At 46.9% G+C, this 22,911-nt stretch overlaps 1 protein-coding gene across 1 annotated transcript in view; it reads left to right on the top strand.

The window, feature by feature from the left end:
* Positions 1-22,630, top strand: part of LOC120941350 (serine/threonine-protein phosphatase 6 regulatory ankyrin repeat subunit B-like) — a 148,204-nt gene extending 125,574 nt beyond the window's left edge. Inside the window, exons 23-27 of the mRNA XM_040354688.1 lie at positions 376-573; positions 5,001-5,207; positions 8,037-9,405; positions 11,060-11,209; positions 21,884-22,630. Coding sequence (XP_040210622.1) covers positions 376-573; positions 5,001-5,207; positions 8,037-9,405; positions 11,060-11,209; positions 21,884-22,104 — 2,145 coding nt within the window. The 3' untranslated portion in view covers positions 22,105-22,630. The remainder of the gene's footprint in view (positions 1-375; positions 574-5,000; positions 5,208-8,036; positions 9,406-11,059; positions 11,210-21,883) is intronic.
* Positions 22,631-22,911: the final 281 nt, after the last annotated feature.

The following is a 22,911-nucleotide window of genomic DNA, read 5'->3' as shown; positions in this document are numbered from 1 at the left end:
TCTTTACCTTCCCGCGTCGCGCACGTCGCCGCGCGGATTTCGATCTGATGGTTAGTACAACCATCAGATCAAAATCCGCCAGAGGATTTATCCGCAGGAACGGTCCGGAGGACCGTTTCCAGCGGATAATCCTGTCGTGTGTACGGGGCCTTAAAGTGTCAGCTTCAGAAGAAGAATTTGGGTGGGAATTGCTTTTGAACAGATCAGCGAGGAGAGAGAAGTATTTGTGAAGGTCTTTTTCAAGAAGCCCTTTTTTAGCTATTCAATGTTCCTGACAGGGTCACTTTTGGATGCTTTCAGGGATGTAAACTACTACATAAATATATGATATATATCATAAAGATTATTTTTCTTTTTGCTCACCTTCCACCCAAGGGATCTACACCTATTCATCTTGCGGCTCAGAACGGTCACACGGCAGTTGTCGGGCTGCTTCTGAGTAAATCAACATCTCAACTGAACATGATAGACAGCCGCGGATGCTCATGTCTCCACTTGGCAGCGGCTAATGGCCACAATGAGATGCTAAGAACTCTGATTGGACAAGGAGCTGACATCAATGTGACTGACAAGGTACTAATTTTTTTATTTTAGTTTTAAGTGGTTGTTAAGATGCTCTAACCTGTATACAGCATCAGCACTGCCTCCTATTGTAGTATCCCCCTCTGTGTGTGATTTATAAAAAATAAATGCTGCAAATACCTAATTTCCCTGCCAAGATTGAGATCACATGACTGGTCAGCTTTCTTCTTTCCTCCTCTGAGAGATGCAGCAGGGCGGGGCTGAGATTCCTCTGCTGATGTCAGTCTGGAGGGGAGGAGAGAGCTGGCTGGTCATGTGATCGCAATCTCGGCTCTTAAATTAGGTATTTACAGCATTTATATTTATAAATCATTCACAGAGGGGGACACTGCAATAGGAGGCAGTGCTGGAGGTGTATACAGGTTAGTGTTATGAGAGCAGCGGGAGGGGGGAGGGGCGGCTCAACCACAGACAGAGAGGGGAGGGGGAGGAGGACACAGGAGCAGAGAGGAGAGCAGATAGCAGGCTGTTGATGACAGAGGCACGTAAACTGACCACGGTGTCGGGGCTCAGCAGCCATGCTTCATAGTGGTCAGTTTACACAGGGAAGGGGAGAAACTGGCAGTTTTTTAGGTGTTACAGGGGGCCAATTGACACAGGACAAGCACTGTGTCATATAACATGCTCTAAAGGAGCAGGATCCATTTTTTTGTGTTAACAAACGTTTTAAATAAAGTAGGGGAAACTGTCAGATTTTTATTGCGGTCTGTGTCCTCATTCCAGATTTTTTCTAACTTCCGGTTTGATTAAACCTGTATTACTAGGACAGGATTTGAGGGGGAAATCTATCTAAAGGAGTACCGGTTAGCAATAAAAACACAACAGGAGCTCTAAACTTTTCTCTATTCAAAAATTAAAATTAAAGTTTGGGCTGCACATCTAATTCAAATCTAGACCACTAAGAACTGAGCGATCAAAGACTGCTGTCGGTCATCGTCTTTATGCTCTGCCCTTCCAGCTCTCACTGGATCACTGGGCTGTGGAGGGGGCGGAAGTGGCTGTCTCAGTCTCCCAGCAGTTTGCTAAGAGGCTGATCCAGGTGCCAATCCAGGAATCTGGGTGGATCCCGACTGTAAAGCAGTAAACTGTAAACCGGATTAGTGACATCAGCCAACAGCAGACTTTAGCCCACTGTCAGCTGAATCTGGGTCACAGGAGTGGAGAACGAAGTGCACTTCTGTGGCCCACAGGAGAAGTAGGGCCAAAAAAGCCTTGGCTCTACCTCTCCTTTAGGCCCCTTTCACACAAACGGACCGTTCAGGTCCGCCTGAACGGCCGCTCCATGCATCTCCATGGAGCGTTGGATGTCAGCGGAGACATGTCCGCTGACATCCGACCTGATCCAATCCGCTAAAAACAGACCCCATCCATCCATGGCGGATCGGATCGGGTGAGGTCTGATGAAAACGGACATGCTGTCCGTTTTAGTCCGATCTCTCCATAGGAGACAGCGGGGCCCGACAAGCCCCTCCCCGCTCAGTGAGCAGAGAGGAGCTTGTCATCCGCCAGCTCAGCGGAGATCAACGGACTGATCCTCCGCTGAGCTGGCGGGAGCAGGCGGACTCTGTAGCGACGAAGTCCGACTCATGTGGAAGGAGCCTTAATGTGACTTATGCCTTGAACACACGGTCGGACTTTTGACCATGCAAAAGTCCGCCGTAAGTCGATCGGAAGTCCGACAGAAAGATAGAGAACAGGTTCTCTATCTAAGGTCCGTCGGACTTCCGACAAAAAAAGTCAGATGGAGGCTACACACGGCCGGACTTTCTGAGAAAAAAAGCCCGTCTGACTTTTTTTCTCGGAAAGTCCAGTCGTGTGTACGAGGCATTACCACTACTAGATAAACCATGACCACTATAAATGAGAACCTTCGCAGACAACCATCAATGTTTGTGAAGGATTTCATTTATCCAGGTCATGGTTTATCTAGTAGTACATGGTCACATTCAGTTGGACTTGTTCCATAATGTTAACTATATTTGGTAGCTCAATAAAGCCACTTCTTCTTTGACATCAATTCACACCTTCACCTTCAGCCAGGTGAATTGAAGAATTGACACCCGCGTCAAGGTCCTGACTCCAAAAAGGGATGATGTCATTAGAACGGGGGGCTCCACAACTTTCACTTCTTCCATCCTATTCTTGGACAATCAACAGCAACACATTCCATGGTGATTGGATTAAGGTGTTGGTGCTTCCTGTGCTGTGGTATTTTCCTGACCCTCATTAGAACTGAGGAAGTGGCTTGGATTAGTTACGAAATGTCTTTAACATTACAAGGCCTTTAGCAACTTTTATGCCAGAGAGTTAACAGTAACCGGATTTGCCAATATCGGCACTTTACCGCGCAAATGCAGCTAATATCGCTTTGGCGCATACGGGTGCACGATACAGCAATTCGGCGCATGCGTATTGGAGCGCGCATAACGTAAATTCCCTTGCTGGCCTATAAAAGGCTGCTCAGTCCCATGTTTAGTTGCTGGTTTGACTCTCAGCTTCCTGTGTTTCCTGCTTCAGTACCCTGCTATACTGTGATTACCCGTTGTGACCGTCTCTCCTGTGTTTGACCCCCGGCTTGCCTAAGGACTTCTCTACTCTGCCTGCCTCCTGTTTTTGACCCCCGGCTTGCTTAAGGACTTCTCGGACTCTACCTTGCCTACCTCCTGTGTTTGACCCCCGGCTTGCCTAACGACTTCTCTATCTCGCAGACCTGCTGGGTTTGAACCCCAGCCGGGCCTCTCACCCCAGACTGGTATCAAGCCAACCACAGTGCGGTAACCAGCTTCTCAGTGATCGTCATGCAAGATCTAGCCTGCTGGTGGCTCGTGCCTCTTTGTGCCCTTCACCCGCTGTATCATCTCCAGGGGTGGAGCGCATGTAGTGATATCGTATAGTAGTTAGATAATTAATATTTAGGTATTAGTATGATGATGTAAGTAATCTTCCGCAGCAACCCGATTCTTCCAGAGAGATGCACTTTTATTGACTTCCAACACAGAACAAAGTCCAATACTTGCAACAGATGACAAAAATCCAACAGAGTAAATATGACAAAGAATAGTAGCTTCAGAGTCCCATCTTTCCTAGACCATTCCTAGACCTGTGCCTTCATATCCATGGAGTATGACAAGACTGACTGAATGCCAGCTTGAATGTCCTCTCAAGTATTGGTCTGACACTAGGGGGGGGGGCTGTTCTAGGTCAACCAAATGTTTCCCATGAATACCCCCTCAAGTCTAATTACCATCAATAAATACTTCTTCTATGGTCCTTTATCATCCTAAGGCCCCGTACACACAACCGTATTATCCGATGAAAACGGTCCGCCGGACCGTTTCCATCGGACATGTCCGCTGCCAGATTTTGGTCTGATGGCTGTACACACCATCAGACCAAAATCCCAGCGGAAAACAAACGCGGTGACGATGACGCGGCGACGTGCGCGGCCCTGGAAGTCCAATGCTTCCACGCATGCGTCGAATCAGTACAACGTATGCGAGGGATGGCGGTCGGGCGGACGTGTCCGGTGAGTCTGTACAGACGACCGAACACGTCCGACGGACAGGTTTCCAGTGGACAGATTTCTTAGCATGCTAAGAAATTTTTATCCGCTGGAAACTGTCCGATCCGCCAGACAATTGTCCGCTCGGGCCTACACACGACCGGATCTGTCCGCTGGAACTGGTCCGTCGGACCAGTTTCAGCGGATAGATCCGGTCGTGTGTACGGGGCCTTAAGTATGTAAACAATGTACCCTTTGAAATGTTCAAATAGATTAACAGGCCATGCCTCACACACCTAGGTAGACTTGCATAAGATCAACTCATCAAATGATCATCAGCTGTTCCTTTGATATGTTAAAATTTAGTTGGCTCGGACAACCCAACCATTGTCAACTGAATTCTGGCCTGGTCAATATTGTACTGTATGTGTACATATATATAATATCCCACTCAAATCGGCCAACATATTACAACAGCGCGCTTAGCTGCAAGGGGAGCCACTCTCAGCATCCCGGCCTTGGTGAGTACCCCTGACTTTTCAATAGAAATTTGAGATTGGAATACTCTAGAAATCAACAACTTTAATCAAACTAATGAAGGATTGAGGTAAACAAACAGATAACTATTGCGCTGGAAGGTTGAAGTTCATACTTCCAATACACGCCTGCAATCCAGGTGTCTTCCTCATCCAGTATTTTGGTAATGGGCATTCCTGAATACTGCCACGTTCTCTGCAGTGAGCTCAGACTAGCGTGTGATGCATTTACAGGTGGTGTCCAAGATGCTCAGGCATACAAAAACTGCATTGAATGACACTGGGTGTTCAACAAAAAAGTAATTTAAGACATTTTCTGCCAAAGGCAATTGCAAACCCATATCCCTTGTGGTTGACTGTTTGTGATTCTTTTTACGTAGAATGGGTGGTGCCCGCTCCATTTTGCTGCAAAGTCTGGTTATCTCAACACTGTGCGTTACCTGGTGGAATGTGGTGCTAACCCGACCTTGGAATGTAACGACGGGAAGACCGCCATCCAGTACGCGGCTGATGACAACCACCAGGAGGTAGTAAGCTTTTTACTGAGGAAAAACCACAACACCCTCAAACTGACAGAGGACAGGAAGGTAAGTCCTTCTCTTTTCATAGGGTTTGATTGTAAAGTTGATCTCTGGTAAGCTTAAAAAATGTCCTTCCTTACACCCTATTCAGGATATAATTATATAATGCTTGTTTAGTCTTGGAGGGAAATGCATACCCTTTTCCACAATCATGCAGACTTTCCCTCTGCTGGTCCCGGGAAGTCACTCTTCTTCTCTCTCTGATGTCACACATACAATGTAGGACCAACAGCCTCTGCTTCTCATGCATTAAATGTGATGATATCGAGGGCTGCTGTTCCAGAAGGGAAATGATGAAGACCGAAGTACCAGTTGCCAGGGGACTTAGGAATAAGTTAGTATTACTCTCTATTACATTCACCCTACACTAGACAAGCATTATATTCTGTACATAAAGGGTAGAGCAGGGGTAGGCAACCTTGACCCTACAGCTGTGGTGATACTACAAATCCCATGAGACATTGCAAGACCCTGACAATCACAGGCATGACTCCTAGAGGCAGAGGCATGATGAGATTTGTAGTTTCACCACAACTGGAGGGCCGAGGTTGTTTACCCCTAGGGTAGAGGATCATATTAAAGTTGCCTGCAGCTCTCTGCGCAGGATGGGGTTTCCGCTGTTGTTCATACAATGGTTACAGACGATATACAAAGCCCCTACCTCAGCCATTAAACTAGGAGGGGGTCTGTCCCAGCCGTTCCCATTGTCTAGGGCAGTGGTTCTCAACCTTCCTAGTGCTGTGACCCCTTGATAAAATTTCCCAAGTTGTGGGGACCCCTAACAGTAAAATTATTTTTGTCATGTGGGTAGTCAGCACCCAAGGCAAGTAATTTGCACCTCTAACCCACGGACCCTCTATCCTCTCCCTTCCATGTATTCTCTATTTTTATTCTTTCTCCTTGTTGAGGGGGTGGGGGGAATGGGAAGTGTAGCAGTGCTGGGGGAGTTCTGATCATCCCATTTAGGTGTTCTTGATCAAATCTGCTGATCTGAGAACTGTAGTGAGGACTTTTAATGGCAAATATAATCACAGGCAATGTTACTCACTGTGTCTCTTCGTAGTGTCTCACAGCAGTGACCCCTATGCTGAAATAAGGAAATAGGGTCTCCTCCAGCCCCTCCCACTTGACATTCCTCACCAGTCAGCTGACCCCTAGTCTCTGCCCCCATCCATGCCGTGAACTGGGCAGCTGCGAATAGGTGAGTGGGCGGCCGTGAAAAGGCTGGGAGAGTGGTGCGCGATTCAGGAACAGCCCGGGGTTTGGTGACCCCTGGCAAATCGTAATTCGACCCCCGAGGCGGTCCTGACCCCAAGGTTGAGAACCACTGGTCTAGGGGCACCAGGCAGGGCTGCCCTCTCTCTCCGGCCTTATTTGCCATCGCCATTGAACCGGTGGCGGAAGCCCTCCGTACATCCCCACTCATTCGGGGACTGCGGATTGACTGGCTGGAAGTGAGTGTAGCTCTGTAGGCGGACGACCTCCTCCTCTTCCTTAATGACGCGGGATCTTCACTGACAGGTACATTGCAGGTTTTGGACTCGTTCGCCCCAATTACACGACTGCGGGTAAACTGGTCCAAATCGCTTCCTATTGCCCGGGAGCAGGCCTCCCCAGATTTGCCGCTTCTGTGGGTGGAACATTTCCGTTACCTTGGGGCGGAGATTTCTAGGCAGGCCGCAAACTACATAAATCTGAATCTGTCCCCAGTGGTCCGGGAGGTTCGGCAGAGGCTGAGGGCATGGGAGTCCCTCCTCCTATCGTTGTTAGGTCGCATTAACCTGAATAAAATGAAGGTCCTACCGAAATGTATCTATCTTTTTAGGCACTCGCCACAGGGGATTCCCAAATCCTTTTTCAATCAACTCAACAGTATGTTCTCCTACTTTATCTGGGAACCCCAGTCCCTAAGGTATAGGTGGACCACACTGCTGCGGGCGGCCTCCCAGGGGGGGACTGGCGTTCCCTGACCTACACAAATATTTCTTGGCCGCACAGCTGGTCACAGCGGCGTGGTGGTTGAATCTGGATGCTGCCAACTCCGCTGTGCTTCTGGAAGCGGCAGTGGTACAATCTGTGGAGGCCCTTAAGTTTCTGCTCTTCCGGGCCCTCTTGCTCCCTATAGCCTGACCACATCCATGCGCACCACCCTACAGGCGTGGAGAGTTGGTCTAAAACTCGAACCTTATCCGAAAGGGGCGAACTACCCAAATGCCCCCCTGTGGTGCAACCCCAGCTTGGCCCACTTCTGCACGATACCAGAGACACACGTGTGGGCCAAATTTAACGTTAAAATGCTTTCCCAAGCCACCATCTTCGGGAAGGGAATCAGGAAGTAAAGCCTTATGGCTTCACTTCCTGGTCCCCTACTGCGCAATGCCACTGGTCCCTGCTGTCTTCTGGGACCCGTGTGTATCCCAGAAGACAGCGGAGAGGGTGCAGGACGTGGTGTAGACTGCGGCAGATAATGCGGGGGTCTATGCCCGGAAGTGGGTGCAAATACCTGTCTTAGAAAGTATCTTCCCCCCCCCCCCCCCCCCGGAAAGGTGCCAAATGTGACATCGGAGTGGGGGAGGAATCCGGACAGCGCAGGTTCCATTTGTGTGTGGATCTCCGCTTTAAATTATAAAGAAGGGAGTTGAAGGGCTGATCTTGCTTGTATAGGCTAGTGGGAGAGGTGAAGCTGAAAACCCCTATTTGGTCAATCAGCCCATGAGAATCCAACCCAAATTAATGGGTAGATATCTGTAGTAGGCAGATTGCTCACTAATGCATAATGTATCTGTTTTAATATTTGCTAGTTGATATATATATATTTTTTTTTTTTTTTTTCAGTTTGTTTTTGACCTAATGGTTTGTGGAAAGCTGAACAACAACAGAATCATAGAAGAATACATTCTAAACTCGAATGCTCCTCTGGATACCGCAGTGAAGCTTTCCAGAGCATTCCATGTCACTGCACTGAGGGAGAAGGAACGGTCAGTAGACCTGCTCAACGCTGCCAAATACAGCGAAACAATGGCCACAGAGCTCCTGACCATAGCATCTGGCAGCAAAAATGCCGGGTATATCCTCAGGTCAGTGGACCACCGTGGAACTTCCATACTCGATTGCTTAATTGAATACGAGCAGAAGAATGTGGTGGCTCATCCGGCTGTTCAGAAGTACTTGACCGAAGTCTGGTATGGCAACTTGGACTGGACTGCTTGGAAGTTGGTCCTTCTTTTTTTTACCTTTTTAGCCTGCCCACTCGTTTGGTTTGTCTTTTCTCTACCTCTCAAGCACAGGTTTAACAAAATCCCCATAATGAAGTTCATGAGTTATCTGGCATCTCACATATTTCTACTTGTACTATTCATCTTGACCATTGTCTATCCTCCACTGAGCCCCATTCATGAAGGACACATGGTGCCTAATTGGAACGAATGGCTTTTGTTGGCCTGGCTGTCGGGTATGTTGGTTTCAGAGCTCACCCACCAACAAGAGCGGGCCGGTCTTGCCTGGATTCGAGTGTTTGTTTTGGGGTTTTCTGCCGTTGCCTTCTTCTGCCACCTGCTTGCATTTATCTTTACGGACATGGATCGCCTTCACTGCCTATTTGCCAGAAACATGTTCCTTGGCATTGCCATGACTCTGTCTTTTGTCCAGTTTTTGGAATTCCTCACTTTCCACCACCTCTTTGGACCTTGGGCCATCATCATAAGAGATCTCATCAAGGATCTGACAAGGTTTGCGGTCATCCTTGCTTTGTTTCATGTGGCCTTCACCATGCAACTGTCTGCTGTCTACCAGCCAGTCTACCCAGAGCCAAGTGCCAACTACTCATATAATGGGTCAATGACATTTAGAAATGATTCCAACATCCAGGATCCTATCGACATCACTGTTCTCTTGTTCTTCTCATTGTTTGGCCTGGTGGAACCAGGAAGCCTTCCATCTCTCAGCAGGACTCCGCAGTTCACCTTTTTTATTGTTCGTTTTGTATTTGGAGTATACCTTATTGTAACTCTCATCGTCCTTATCAATCTACTGATTGCTATGATGAGTGACACATACCAGCGTATACAAGCTCAGTCGGACACAGAATGGAAATTTGGAAGAGCCACACTCATCAGAGACATGACCAGAAAACCTGGAACCCCGTCTCCTTTCAACCTTTTCACAAACCTGTTTTACTACATCAAACTACTCTGCAAGCATAAAGGTAAGACTGAGAACACCTGTTTTTTTTCACTACAATGTCCCTAAACCCATGTGCTTGTACACTATGGCCCGGATTTACATACATCGGCGCATATTTATGCCGGCGTAGTGTATCGAATATACGCTACGCCGACGCAGCGCAGAAAGGCAAGCACAGTATTCACAAAGCACTCGCTCCCACTTGCTCCCAAATCTACGCTGGGTTTTGAAAGCGTAAGTCCTCGTAAGTGGAAGTGGGCGTGAGCCATGCAAATGAGGCGTGACCCCATGCAAATGATGGGCCGAGCGCCATGCTTTCTCCAAGCTTATAACCTCTATGCAGGAAGCTATGCTTGTAACGAAACGCCCCACACTCCGCTTGAGTGCTTTTGTCATATACCACTTCCCCCCAGTCTGAATATAGATATGAGATATTCCAACCGCTATCAACAATCAAGACAATACTCGTTTGTTTGCTGAACATGAACTGTTTATTAGAACAAGAATACAAGTCTTATATACAGTTGAAGAGGAGGTTCCCCCCTCCTGCTCATATTACTCTAACAATCCACCTGTAACCAGAAACATAAGTAACATGATCTAATTAACTAATCCCTTAAAGCAGCCGATGTGACTCCGTGCCCTCCTGGGCATTGTTATGATTAATCAGGATTTCACTACAGGTCAGACTTGTTGTCACCGAGCTTCACACAGTAGATTATACATTATCATAAGTATAAACACAGGACACCTTGACACAATAGCAGGAGCTCCAGCAGGAGTCGGCCCGTCTTCTACATTCTACAGAAGCCAATGTGATCAGCTCTCTCAACTAACATGTTGAGTTCAGAATCAAACAAATCAAGAATAGTCTACATATATCCTGGGAGATATTGTGGATAAATATTACTGTCCCATTTTATGTAATTAAATACATATTTTCTCAGTCGCCCTGTGCCAGGGTTGCACAGGGTGACTTGAACATAAGAGGTGCATGGGGAGCTGAAACAAGGGTTTCCCAATCTTTCCAAGGGAAACAGGCCCCCCCCCCCGTCACACCGTCAGCACATGGGTTTAGGGACATTGTCGTTTACGTAAGGCTTTTTCCAGCGTAAAGTTAGTCAAACAAATAGCTGGCCTAGCCAATGTTAAGTATGGCCGTCGTTCCCACGTCGAAATTTTAAAATTTTACGTAGTTCGCGTAAGTCGTCCGTGAATGGGGCTGGACGTAATTTACGTTCACGTCGAAACCAATACGTCCTTGCGGCATACTTTGGAGCAATGCACACTGGGATATGTCCACAAACGGCGCATGCGCTGTTCGTTAAAAACGTCAATCACGTTGGGTCACTAGTCATTAACATAAAACACGCCCCCCTGTTCATCATTTGAATTAGGCGCGCTTACGCCGGCCCATTTACGCTACGCCGCCGTAACTTAGGAGGCAAGTGCTTTATGAATACAGCACTTGCCTCTCTGACTTACGGCGGCGTAGCGTATATGCGATACGCTACGCCGCCTCCAAATTAAGCCGCCATACCTGAATCCAGCTATTTGAGATGTTCTCCTTTTACGGCTTGGCAGTGTCAGCAAGGCTCGGTAAATGGTGTCACCAAAATAACCTCTTTCACTTGAAATTCCTCTCATTGTCAATCAATACTTGTTCTTTTTCACAGGAAAGATGTGCTCGGCTAATGCTAGAACGCTAATGAACGAAGAAGAGGTAGAGGTCTTCCCGGACACTCACTCTATAGACTTACTGGCCCACTCGTCATTCGGGTGGGTTAGGACCACTGCCAAGAGAACCATGCAGGTTTCACCAGAAGGTAACTAGCCATATCTCCGATGACCACGTATTAAGTAAAAAATGTTATCCAGCAAAACCTTTTTTATTGCATGTAGACCACACAGGTGTGCAGCATGTATGTTAGGATATACATTTGGCCTTATAGCAGAACTAGGGTGACCACGTGTCTCGGACTGCCCGGGATTGTCCCGTAATTGATATCTTTGTCCCTGGTCCCGGGCACCTTCGTTCCGGGACAATACAGTGTCCCGGAATTGCCCCCTTGGCCGATCTGATGCCCGCTAAAAATTGCCACCGCATTGCCGCTGTCCCTCACTGCCCGCTGTGCTAGTTCTGTCCGGCGAGACCGCTTGATTTTCCCCTCAGACGCTGCCTGGCTCACTGCCAAAACAACTGGTTGCTAGGCATAGCCCAACTGGTGTCTAACAACCAGTGACGTCACGATGAGGAGGAGAGTGGAGCCCCAGCATTCCGAGCGAGCCGGTGGAGGATTCCGCCTTGCGCCTAAGCTCCGCCCTCGACTCCGCCCCCGACTCCGCCTCTTCCCTGATGGCTGTTCCAGCGCTGGAAGAAAGGTAAGCTAAATGCTCCCTGCACTGCCCTAACTCTGACTGACTCATGGTCACTCTGCTCCGTCCCATACACTGCACCCCTCCAGTCATGCTGTACATTATACTGCCCTCCACTACTACCCCTCCCATCATACTGCCCTTCACTACTACCCCCTCCCAACATACTGTCTGCCCTCCACTGCCATCCCTCCTATTATACTGCCCTCCACTGCCACCCCTGCTATAGTACAACCCACAGCAGAACGTGACAGCAGGAGAGAGGTATGTGTACATCCTATCACTAAGCACCATTGTCCCTCCATCCACCCCACGATCCCTCCATCCACCCCACTGTCCCTCCATCCACCCCACTGTCCCTCCATCAACCTCACTGTCCCTCCATCCACCCCACGGTCCCTCCATCCACCCCACTGTCCCTCCATCCACCCCACTGTCCCTCCATCCACCCCACTGTCCCTCTTTTCACCCCACTGTCCCTCTATTCACCCCACTGTCCCTCTATCCACCCACTGTCCCTCTATCCACCCCACTGTCCCTCCATTCATCCCACTGTCCCTCCGTCCACCCCACTGTCCCTCCGTCCACCCCACTGTCCCTCCGTCCATCCCACTGTCCCTCTACTAACTGTCCCTTTATCCATCCCACTGTCACACTGTCCCCCTATCCACCCCACTATGTACAAATTACCCCCTGCCATACACTCTGCATTCCCTATTTAACATTACCACATTCTGCACTATATGAGTCATCCCAGACTCTCTTTAATAACACCCCCTTTAAGCGCAATTTAAGACCTGTCCACTGTTCCCCACAACGCGCTTTGTGCAACACATTGTTCTTCTTGATGCCTAGGGCCCACTTTTGATCTTCCACTGGGCCCACTGATTTCATACGCCCCTTCCCCAAAAGTCGTATTTTTTTTCCAAAAATCGCCTTTTTTTGGGGGGGGGGGGGGGTGTCCCTGAATGGCAGTTTGGAGATGTGGTCACCCTAAGCAGAACAACACTTGGGATGTACTGCAATGCAACACGAATGCCTAAATTGTACAAACACCCAAAACTTTTTATAGTTTTAGATAGAGTGGAGAAAAGTTAAAGGTTTGCGTTTTTTCACCTTAATACATCCTATTTCTAGACATGTGCACAACAAAAAATGTTGTATTTTTTTTTTTTCGTTTCGTCTCGTTCCGTAGATTCGTAAAGATTCGTAATTTCGTAAGACGCAAGTTTTCCTATTGGGACCCGTTCGTATTTTCGTAACAGTTTTATTTTCGTTTATACTGAATGATTCGTAATTCTGTCTAATTTATTTTCGTTGATTCGAAATTCGTAATTTTGTTAGATAATAATTTTCGTTTAATGGATTCGTAATTTTGTACTTTCGTAAATACATCGCAACACGCGGCTAATTCATATTAAGATATACTTTCTCTTAAGCCCCGTACATACGGTCGGACTTTTTGCCAACAAACGTCAAAATGAGCATTTTCCAAAAAATCCAACCGTTTGTACGCTCTATCGGACAAACTTTTTCGATTTTAAAAGTCCGGCCAACTCCCTTCAGACAAAAATCAACGGAAATGTTTGTTTGAAGTCTGATCGTGTGTACGAGGCTTTACACTGTACAATGTGACTCAGCACAAAAGAGATAAGCTGATTGGCTAAGATATTAAAGTGGAGTTCCACCCATAAATATAACATTACATCAGTAGTTTTAAAAAAAATTCATTAGTCCTTTACGAAAAAATTTTTTTTTTTTAGATGCCTTCAAAGTGTTGTTGCTAGACAGAATAGTTAATCTTCCCACTTCCTGCACCTAGGTGCTTAAGCTTCCTAACCTACACCGCACAGACTCCTGGGAATGTAGTGGGTGTAACTTTCCAGGAGTCTGTGCACTCCCCAGTCACAAAGAATCATGTGACTTGGACGGCACAGGTGCTGAAACCTGATCTGACACTGCTTGTGCAGCACTGAGCATGTGCTAGATCTGCAAGGCTGAAATCCAGGAAGTCATACAGTCTGGCTTCATGATGCCCACACTTAAGATGGCCCCAGTCAATTTCTATTTTATAAAGTGTCTAAATGCTGTAACAACCTAACAAAACGGACCTTAGTTTACAGACTAACTTTACTAGAATACATTAAGCTTGTGTATTACAGGGGTATTTATATTTAAAAAGTGAAATTGTGGCCGGAACTCCGCTTTAAGTAATCACTCACTAACTACACTGCCCAGTGTCCATTCGAAAGAACGATACAAGTACACAAATTTACGAACAGAAAAAGAAACGGATTTACAAAACACACAAATGAACATACGAATGAAAATACGAACAGACAAAGGATTTAAAATACGGAATGCAAATCGTTCGTTATAGATGTCATTTTCGTTCCTTTGCTTTTTCGTTGTTTCGTATTTTAGTAAGATTGTCCAATCATGCGTTCGTATTTTCACTTGTTCGTTATTTTGCTTATTCGTAATTCTGTAATTTTCGTATTTTGGTTCTTTCAGCTTTTCGGATGTTCGAATTGATACGAATGTACGAATACTAACAAATTCATACGAAAATCCATTTGTTACGAACGGGAACGCACATGTCTACCTATTTCTCAAAAGTAGTTCCTGTACTACTTTTGGCGACTTCAGCATGCGATTTGTATGGACATCTGTGCAAAAACCAGAACAGATGTCTCTGAAATCGCCCCCAAAGTCGGGACTGACATGCAGGAATGAACTTGTGCGAGTTCAGCTGAACTCGTTCAATTTCATTCCCGCTGTCAGTGTGAACCTGGGCTTATAAATATATATATATATTTTTTTTTTACTGCGCTTAGGCTCTAAAAAACATCTGGCATAAATTTCTGGTAACAATGTAAAACATAAAAGGAGATATATGCAGCGCTAAAAAACAAATACACACACAATAATTCATGAGTGTCCTCAGACACTTGTGTATAAAACAGCACATGAGTTCATAAAGAGTCCATAGGGCTTTAGAGGACACCCAAGGTGTAAAACCAGATAGACTACAGGTGAATAATAGATCCTCCACCGAACACCAACACACCGGGCCTCTTATCCCAGTTTTAGTAAATCAACCCCCACAAGGTCCAAGAATAATAATATACTGACACTTGGAGTCCTAGAATATAGATATACTAATAGTTGGAGTCCCAGAATGATGATGTACTGACAGTTGGGGCCCCAGAATAATGATATACTGACAGTTGGGGCTCCAGACTAATGATATACTGACGCTTGGGCAGGGCTGTCTTTTCCATTGGGCACGCTGGGAAGTTGCCCGGGGGCCCCACTTGCCTGGGGGGCCCCCATCGGCTGCCCAGCGACCCCAGTAAAAAATTGTGGAGAGCAGAACTGTATAACTGTATCATGTCTACAGTCTCTGAGGAAGAGTCTGAAGAGGAGTCAAGAGTGGGAGCGCCGCCGGGATGGGGGTCACGGGAGAAGTCAGACATGAGGAGGCAGTAGGATAAAACCAGAGCAGCCAAGCTGGAGCCATCTGACTGAGCCATGCATGTTGCACCTGAGAGGAGGCCAGTGATGGCGCCGCCAGGCCAGTCTAAGGGGCGGGTGGTTGCTGATGTATTTTCTCTAAGGAAGGTGGTCTCTGGTCACCAGAGTGCCTCACACATCAGAGTTCCTGGTGTTCCCCTTTACATCAGAGTCTGCAGGATTCCCCCTTACAGTGCAAGGACCCTGATGTAAGTGGGAACTCTGATGAAAAGAGAAAGCAGTGAACTCTGATATAAGGTGGTCTCTGGTCACCAGAGTCCCCCTCCACATCAGAGTTCCCCCTTACATCATGATTTGTAGCGTTCCCCTTTACATAAGAGTTCCCTTTCACTGTAAGGGGGAATCCTGCAGACTCTGATGTAAGAGGAAACTCTGAGCAGGCTGGGTTATAGTCAATAAAGAAATTTGTAAAACTGTAATTTTAGGTACTTTTTTTGCAGTGCCAGTAAAAAAAATATGGTTCTGCCAGTAAATTTCATGATTTTTGTCAGTAAATTCTCGTGCACGATTGTGTAGAGAGGGCCCCAGTGCATTGTATTGCCGGGGGCCTATAATGCTCTTAAGATGCCACTGCACTTGGGACCCCAGAATAATGATACACTGACAGTTAGGCTGGGTTCACACCATCGCCACATGCGGCTCATAACAGGGGTCCGGTGCGTCCCCGTTCACCATTTCAGATCAAATTTTTGGCTGAATTCAGTCCTGAAACAAACCAAAAGTCGCACAGGACCGATACTGAAAATTAGAGTCCTGATACAAAAACAGATTTCCAGTAGGAAAGACCATAACATACAAGAATCCTAATTATAGTATAGCAGTATGCGGGAATCACTATTAATAACTAGAATGAATCACTCGTGGTGCACATCCCCATAATCACAGTTTCAGGGATCAGAGAGATGGAAGCCAATGTTGCAATGGAATATTTCCAAGGCTTCCTCTGGCTGGGGTGGAACTGAAACTCCCAGCATGAATGCTTCATATATATCAGTTTTATTGTCTAAGGCCTCGTACACACGACCGTTTTCCTCGACAGAATCCATCAAGAAACTTGGTGGCAGAGCTTTTTTGCCGAGGAAAACGGTTGTGTGTATGTTTTTCATCGAGAAAACTGTCGAGGAACTCGACGGGAGTTTCAATTCCCTCGTTGTGTTCCTCGTCGGGCTGGTTTTCGACGTGTGTATGCTTAGAAACCCGCGCATGCTCAGAATAAAGTATGAGACGGGAGCGCACCTTCGGTAAAAGTAGCGTTCGTAATGGAGATAGCACATTCGTCACGCTGTAACAGACTGAAAAGCGCGAATTGTCTCTCACCAAACTTTTACTTAACACGCAGTAACATGAGATTAGCAAAAGCAGCCCCAAGGGTTGTGCCAGTGGAATCGAACTTCCCCTTTATAGTGCCCGCGTACGTGTTGTACATCACCGCGTTTGAGAACGACGAGATTTTGTCTTGACAGTGTGTACGCAAAGAAAGCTTGACAAGATTCTCAACAAGCCTGACAAGGAACTCGTTGAGGAAAGCGATGTTTCTTTTACGACGAGTTTCTCGGTCGTGTGTGCGAGGCCTTACACTTGGCAACATCTGGCATTCTTTCTCCCCTAGGCCAGCTACCTTGTGCACACACTTGAGGTGCTGAGTAATATGGAGAGAGCTGGGAAGCTCTAGGGCTGAGACTGACTGAGGAGCACTGGATAGAAAATCAGGGTATGGGGGGCATGCTTTACTGCAGGGGGCAGATTGGCACCCAATGCCACTATACAGAGTGTTGTGGACCCTGCAGGACAGCCCCGTGGAATCCAGGAATACTTAGTAACCCGGGCTTAGTGCCACCCCTCAAAGAGCAATGGCACCCTGAGCCATGGCCTATGTGACTTAGGCCGCGTACACACGACCGGTTTTCTCGGCAGAATCCAGCAAGAAAATCGATGGGAGACGTATTCTGCCGAGAAAACCGGCCGTGTGTACACTTTTCGCCGAGAAACCTGTCGGGAAACTCGTCGAGCCAAAAAGAGAGCATGTTCTCGATTTCCTCTACGGGCAATGGGAAAATTTGGCTCGACAGGGAAAACGATGTGTTTCGCCCGTCGAGTTTCTCGGTCGTGTGTACGCGGCCTTAGTGACAAATCTGGCTCTGATAGTTCCCACACGTCCCATCTGATTCATTGAAGTATGCAAAAGATACGTGCGATTTTCTGATTTAATCTTGAAAACGAAAAACCATTTTTATTAGGAGTTCAGGGAAAGACGACCTGAAGTTACAGATTTCCAGTAGGAAAGAACACAACATACAAGAATCCTAATTATAGTATAGCAGTATGCGGGAATCACTATAACTAGAATGAATCACTCGTGGTGCACATCCCCATAATCACAGTTTCAGGGATCAGAGAGATGGAAGCCAACGTTGCAATGGAATATTTCCAAGGCTTCCTCTGGCTGGGGTGGAACTGAAACTCCCAGCATGAATGCTTCATATATATCAGTTTTATTGTCTAAGGCCTCGTACACACGACCGTTTTCCTCAACAGAATCCATCAAGAAACTTGGTGGCAGAGCTTTTTTGCCGAGGAAAACGGTCGTGTGTATGTTTTTCATCGAGAAAACTGTCGAGGAACTCGACGAGAAAAAAAAGAGAACAAGTTCTCACCATGTTTTAGGCAAAACCCCCTGTTCTGACATGGAGAGAATACAAGTACCGTATTTATCGGCGTATAACGCGCACTTTTTTCTCCTTAAAATCAGTGAAAAATCGTGGGTGCGCGTTATACGCCGATCCTTGCTGTTTCTGAGCGCCCCCGACAAAGACCGAGCCGAGCCGAGTGTACTGCGCACTCGGTTAGGCTCGGCCACGCTCGGCTCCGCCCACAGCCACGCGAGAGGAGCCGAACACACCGGAAATCCGGCTCTGCACAGCTCGACCGAGGCGCCAAATTCAAACGCTGCAACCCCCGGCAGACGGAGGCGACGGACACCGACAAGGCTGGACAGACCCCGCGCAAGGCCGCAGACGGACGCCGGACAAGGCCGCCGATGGACGCCGGGCAAGACAGCAGACGGACACCGACAAGGTCGGACAGACCCCGCGCAAGGCTGCAGACGGACGCCGGACAAGGCCGCGGCTGGACGCCGGGCAAGACAGCAGACGGACACCGACAAGGCTGAGCATCCAAAATTGTAAGTTTTTTCCTAAACTTCCCTTCTAAGCTTGGGGTGCGCGTTATACGCCGGGGCGCGCTATACCCCGATAAATACGGTAAATAACAATACACACACCTATACCTAAGAGGAAAGACTGCACTATGGTGATTCAATAAAATCCATAAAAATTTCAACGATCTCTCTTATAGATTTCCATTACTCTGCAGGAGACGGTAAATATCTCCAACGTCACAGTCAGGTCACCCTGACCTTTCCTGGTTTATTGTCATGAGATGTAAAATGGTAGAGAGGACTAATATGGAAAACTCACCAACTCAACTAACACGGGTGATTTCTCGTGCTGCTTTGACGTCAATTTAGACGCTGTGATAATTTATGGTGAAGAAGAGACCGGTATAGTCTCAGAAGTGAAATTCTTAAAGGCAGTAGAGAAGACATTTAACCGTATGGTGTTTGTACCACTGCAGATAATGCAAAGCTAATAGTAAGCAGACGACTAAAGCCTCGTACACACGATCGGATATCTGATGGAATATAATCCGATGGATTTTTTTCGTCGGATATCCGATGAAGCTGACTTTCATCGGTCTTGCCTACACACCATCAGTCAAAATCCCACCGCGTCAAAACGCGGTGACGTAAAACACAACGACGTGCTGAGAAAAATTAAGTTCAATGCTTCCGAGCATGCGTCGACTTGATTCGGAGCATGCGTGGATTTTTGACCGATGGACTTCCACACAGACGATCGTTTTTTTTTTTTCTATAGTTTTTTTATCCATAGGAAAAATGTAAAACATGTTTAATTTTTTTTTTTTACCGATGGAAAACAAACCGATGGGGCCAACACACAATTGGTTTGTCCGATGAAAACAGTCCATCGGTCTGTTTTCATCGGACAAACCGATCGTGTGTACAGGGCTTAATACTTCCTCTGCTTAGGAGCAGTAGTAGATGTGATTCCTCAGTCTGCATTCACACCTGAGCGTAGCGTCTTTCTGGCGTATTTATGCGCAATCTAAGGCCTGGATTCACGTAGAAGAGCGCATCTTTGTGCGGGCGTAACGTATCCTATTTACGTTACGCCTCCGCAACTTTGACAGGCAAGTGCAGTATTCACAAACCAAAGGCGGCGTAGCGTAAATAGGCCGGCGTAAGCCCGCCTAATTCAAATGTGGAAGATGTGAGCGTGTGTTATGTAAATTTATTGTGACCCCACGTAAATGACGCTTTTTACGAACGGCGCATTTCATTTGAGCAGAAAATTGCTACAAAACGCGCAAATAGCTTGTTTTCATTTATTTCTTTGGAAATAAAAATGCATCAAAAATGCAAATCTGCCCAATTAGAGCTTCAAAAAAGCTCCAGAACATTTTTTCGAGCTTTAGGCGTTTGGCTTAACCACTTACCCCCCGGAACATATTGCTGCCTAAAGACCAGAGTACTTTTTGCGAATCGGGACTGCGTCGCTTTAACAGACAATTGCGCGGTCGTGCGACGTGGCTCCCAAACAAAATTGGCGTCCTTTTTTTCCCACAAATAGAGCTTTCTTTTGGTGGTATTTGATCACCTCTGCGTTTTTTATTTTTTGCGCTATAAACAAAAATAGAGCGACAATTTTGAAAAAAATGAATATTTTTTACTTTTTGCTGTAATAAATATCCCCCAAAAATATATAAAAAAACATTTTTTTTCCTCAGTTTAGGCCGATACGTATTCTTCTACATATTTTTCGTAAAAAAAATCGCAATAAGCGTTTATTGATTGGTTTGCGCAAAAGTTATAGCGTTTACAAAATAGGGGGTATTTTTATGGCATTTTTATTAATATTTTTTTTACTAGTAATGGCGGCGATCAGCGATTTTTTTTTCGGTATTGCGACATTATGGCGGACACTTCGGACATTTTTGACACATTTTTGGGACCATTGGCATTTTTATAGCGATCAGTGCTATAAAAATGCATTAGATTACTATAAAAATGCCACTGGCAGTGAAGGGGTTAACACTAGGGGGCGGGGAAGGGGTTAAGTATGCCTGGGTGTGTTCTTACTGTGGGGGGGGGGGGGGTGGCCTCACTAGGGGAAACACTGATTTTCTGTTCATACATTGTATGAACAGAAAATCAGCATTTCCCCCGCTGACAGGAACGAGAGCTGTGTGTTTACACACACAGCTCCCGTTCCCCGCTCTGTACCGAGCGATCGCGTGTGCCCGGCGGCGATCGCGCCCGCCGGGCACACGCACGGGAGTCGGGGGCGAGCGGGGAGCGCGCGCGCCTCCGGCGGCGCGCACGCGCCCCCTAGTGGCGGCTATACGATAGGACGTATAGCTACGGGCTCTCGCCCAGGAGAGCCGACCTGCCGCCGTATAATGACGGTGCGCGGTCGGCTACTAGTTAAAGGGGTTGTAAAGGAATTTTTTTTTTCCTAAATAGCTTCCTTTACCTTAGTGCAGTCCTCCTTCACTTACCTCATCCTTCCATTTTGCTTTTAAATGTCCTTATTTCTTCTGAGAAATCCTCACTTCCTGTTCTTCTGTCTGTAACTCCACACAGGTGATGCAAGGCTTTCTCCCCGGTGTGGAGAAAGCCTCTTGAGGGGGGAGGGGGCGAGCAGGAGAGTCAGGACGCCCACTAACTCACAGCTCCTTTCTCTATCTGCAAATTAGAGAGCGTCCTGACTCTCCTGCTCGCCCCCTCCCCCCTCAAGAGGCGTTCTCTACACCAGGAATAAAGCCTTGCATTACTGTGTGGAGTTACAGACAGAAGAACAGGAAGTGAGGATTTCTCAGAAGAAATAAGGACATTTAAAAGCAAAATGGAAGGATGAGGTAAGTGAAGGAGGACTGCACTAAGGTAAAAGAAGATAACAACGGTCCGACGAACGTGTTTTATCCGACAATCTGCCCGTGTGTATGCTCCATTGGACAATCTGACCGTGTGTATGCTCCATCGGACAATCTGACCGTGTGTATGCTCCATCGGACAATCTGACCGTGTGTATGCTCCATCGGACAATTGTTGTTGGTTTTTCAAAGTTTTTTCTTCGCTGTACATGCTCTCAAACTTTTTGACATCAAATGTCCGATGGAGGATAATCCGATCATGTGTACACAAGTCCATCAGACTAAAGTCCAAAGTAGAAACACGCATGCTCCGAACCCATGCTAAACATCAGACAACAATAGCAGAAGATGCCCAAAGGGTTGCGGTAAAGAGCTGAAAAACCACGTGATTTGGTGAATGTTGGCTGAAAAAGTTCTGCCGTGTGTATGCAGAACAAGTTCACGGCCAACGCCCCTTCGGACCAAAATCCAGGGGAAAAAAAGATGGAAGTCAGATCGTGTGTATGAGGCTTTAGATATATTGTACAATTGGTTCTTCTCTATTATCTGTAAAGGCCTCGAATTTTTCATTTCAGGTGGCATATACCGGGATCACCAATTTACGGGGCCAGTACACGTGGATGAGATCATTAACTGGCATTCTGTGGTCATAAGATACTTGTCACTAAAAGGACAGACAGATCGCGTCACCGACAGAAGCGTTCCTCAGATCACAGAAGTCAACAGCAAACTGCTGCCGCATCACACGCTAAATAAGAAACTCCACAACGGACGGCTCGAGTTCTCTAACCAGTGACATCTCCTGATATTTAGAATTTTTTTAAACTGCGAGTAATTTTGGACCTGCTGCAAACATTCCAACGTGTCCATCGTTCGAAGCCCCACCACAGGCAAAAACAAATGATCGGGACAGGTGGGAGGTACTTTTGGTTTGTGGTTATGGACACCTGTCTATCACATCTATGAGCTGGTTGGACATCACATTTTAGAACCATTGGAACTAATATACAGTTGTCACCCCCCATCCCGCTTGTGACTATAAAGACCTCCACTCCTTAATTTTGAAGTTGCACGTTAAATCCTTCATCCCAATTCCTGGGTTCTTTACGATGAGGCCCTGCCCAGTCCTTGCATCCAAAAAAAGTCCTCTGCCCGCCTGTTGTGGCCCCCTTTTTTCCAATTCGTGGTTCAATACCTATGGTGGCACTGAACTATCCACCATGTAAGGACCATAGAAGTGAATAGATATATGGCCCCATCTACATCACCAACCTCATCTGCAGATATCGCCCCCTCTGCTCCTCCCAGGACCTCTTGCTCTCTAGCTCCCTTGTTACCTCCTCCCATGCTTGCCTTCAGGACTTCTCAAAAGCCTCTCTCATCCTCTGGAACTCCCTGCCCCGGTATGTCCGATCAGCCCCTAATCTCTCCACCTTTAGGAGATCCCTGAAAACTCATTTATTCGGGGAAGCCTATCCTACACCCACCTAACAACTGTGCCCGAGGCTCCCCCATCAAATAATTTTCCACATCTATTACCTTTTGTACCACCACCCCCTTCCTTTAGAATGTAAGCTCTATGAGCCGGGCCCTCCTGTACCTT

The sequence above is a fragment of the Rana temporaria genome, chromosome 5 (genome assembly GCF_905171775.1).
Source record: "Rana temporaria chromosome 5, aRanTem1.1, whole genome shotgun sequence".
In the NCBI taxonomy this organism is placed as follows: domain Eukaryota; kingdom Metazoa; phylum Chordata; class Amphibia; order Anura; family Ranidae; genus Rana; species Rana temporaria.
The sequence above is the reverse complement of the archived record's forward strand: the minus strand, read 5'-3'. Positions and strand labels throughout refer to the sequence as shown.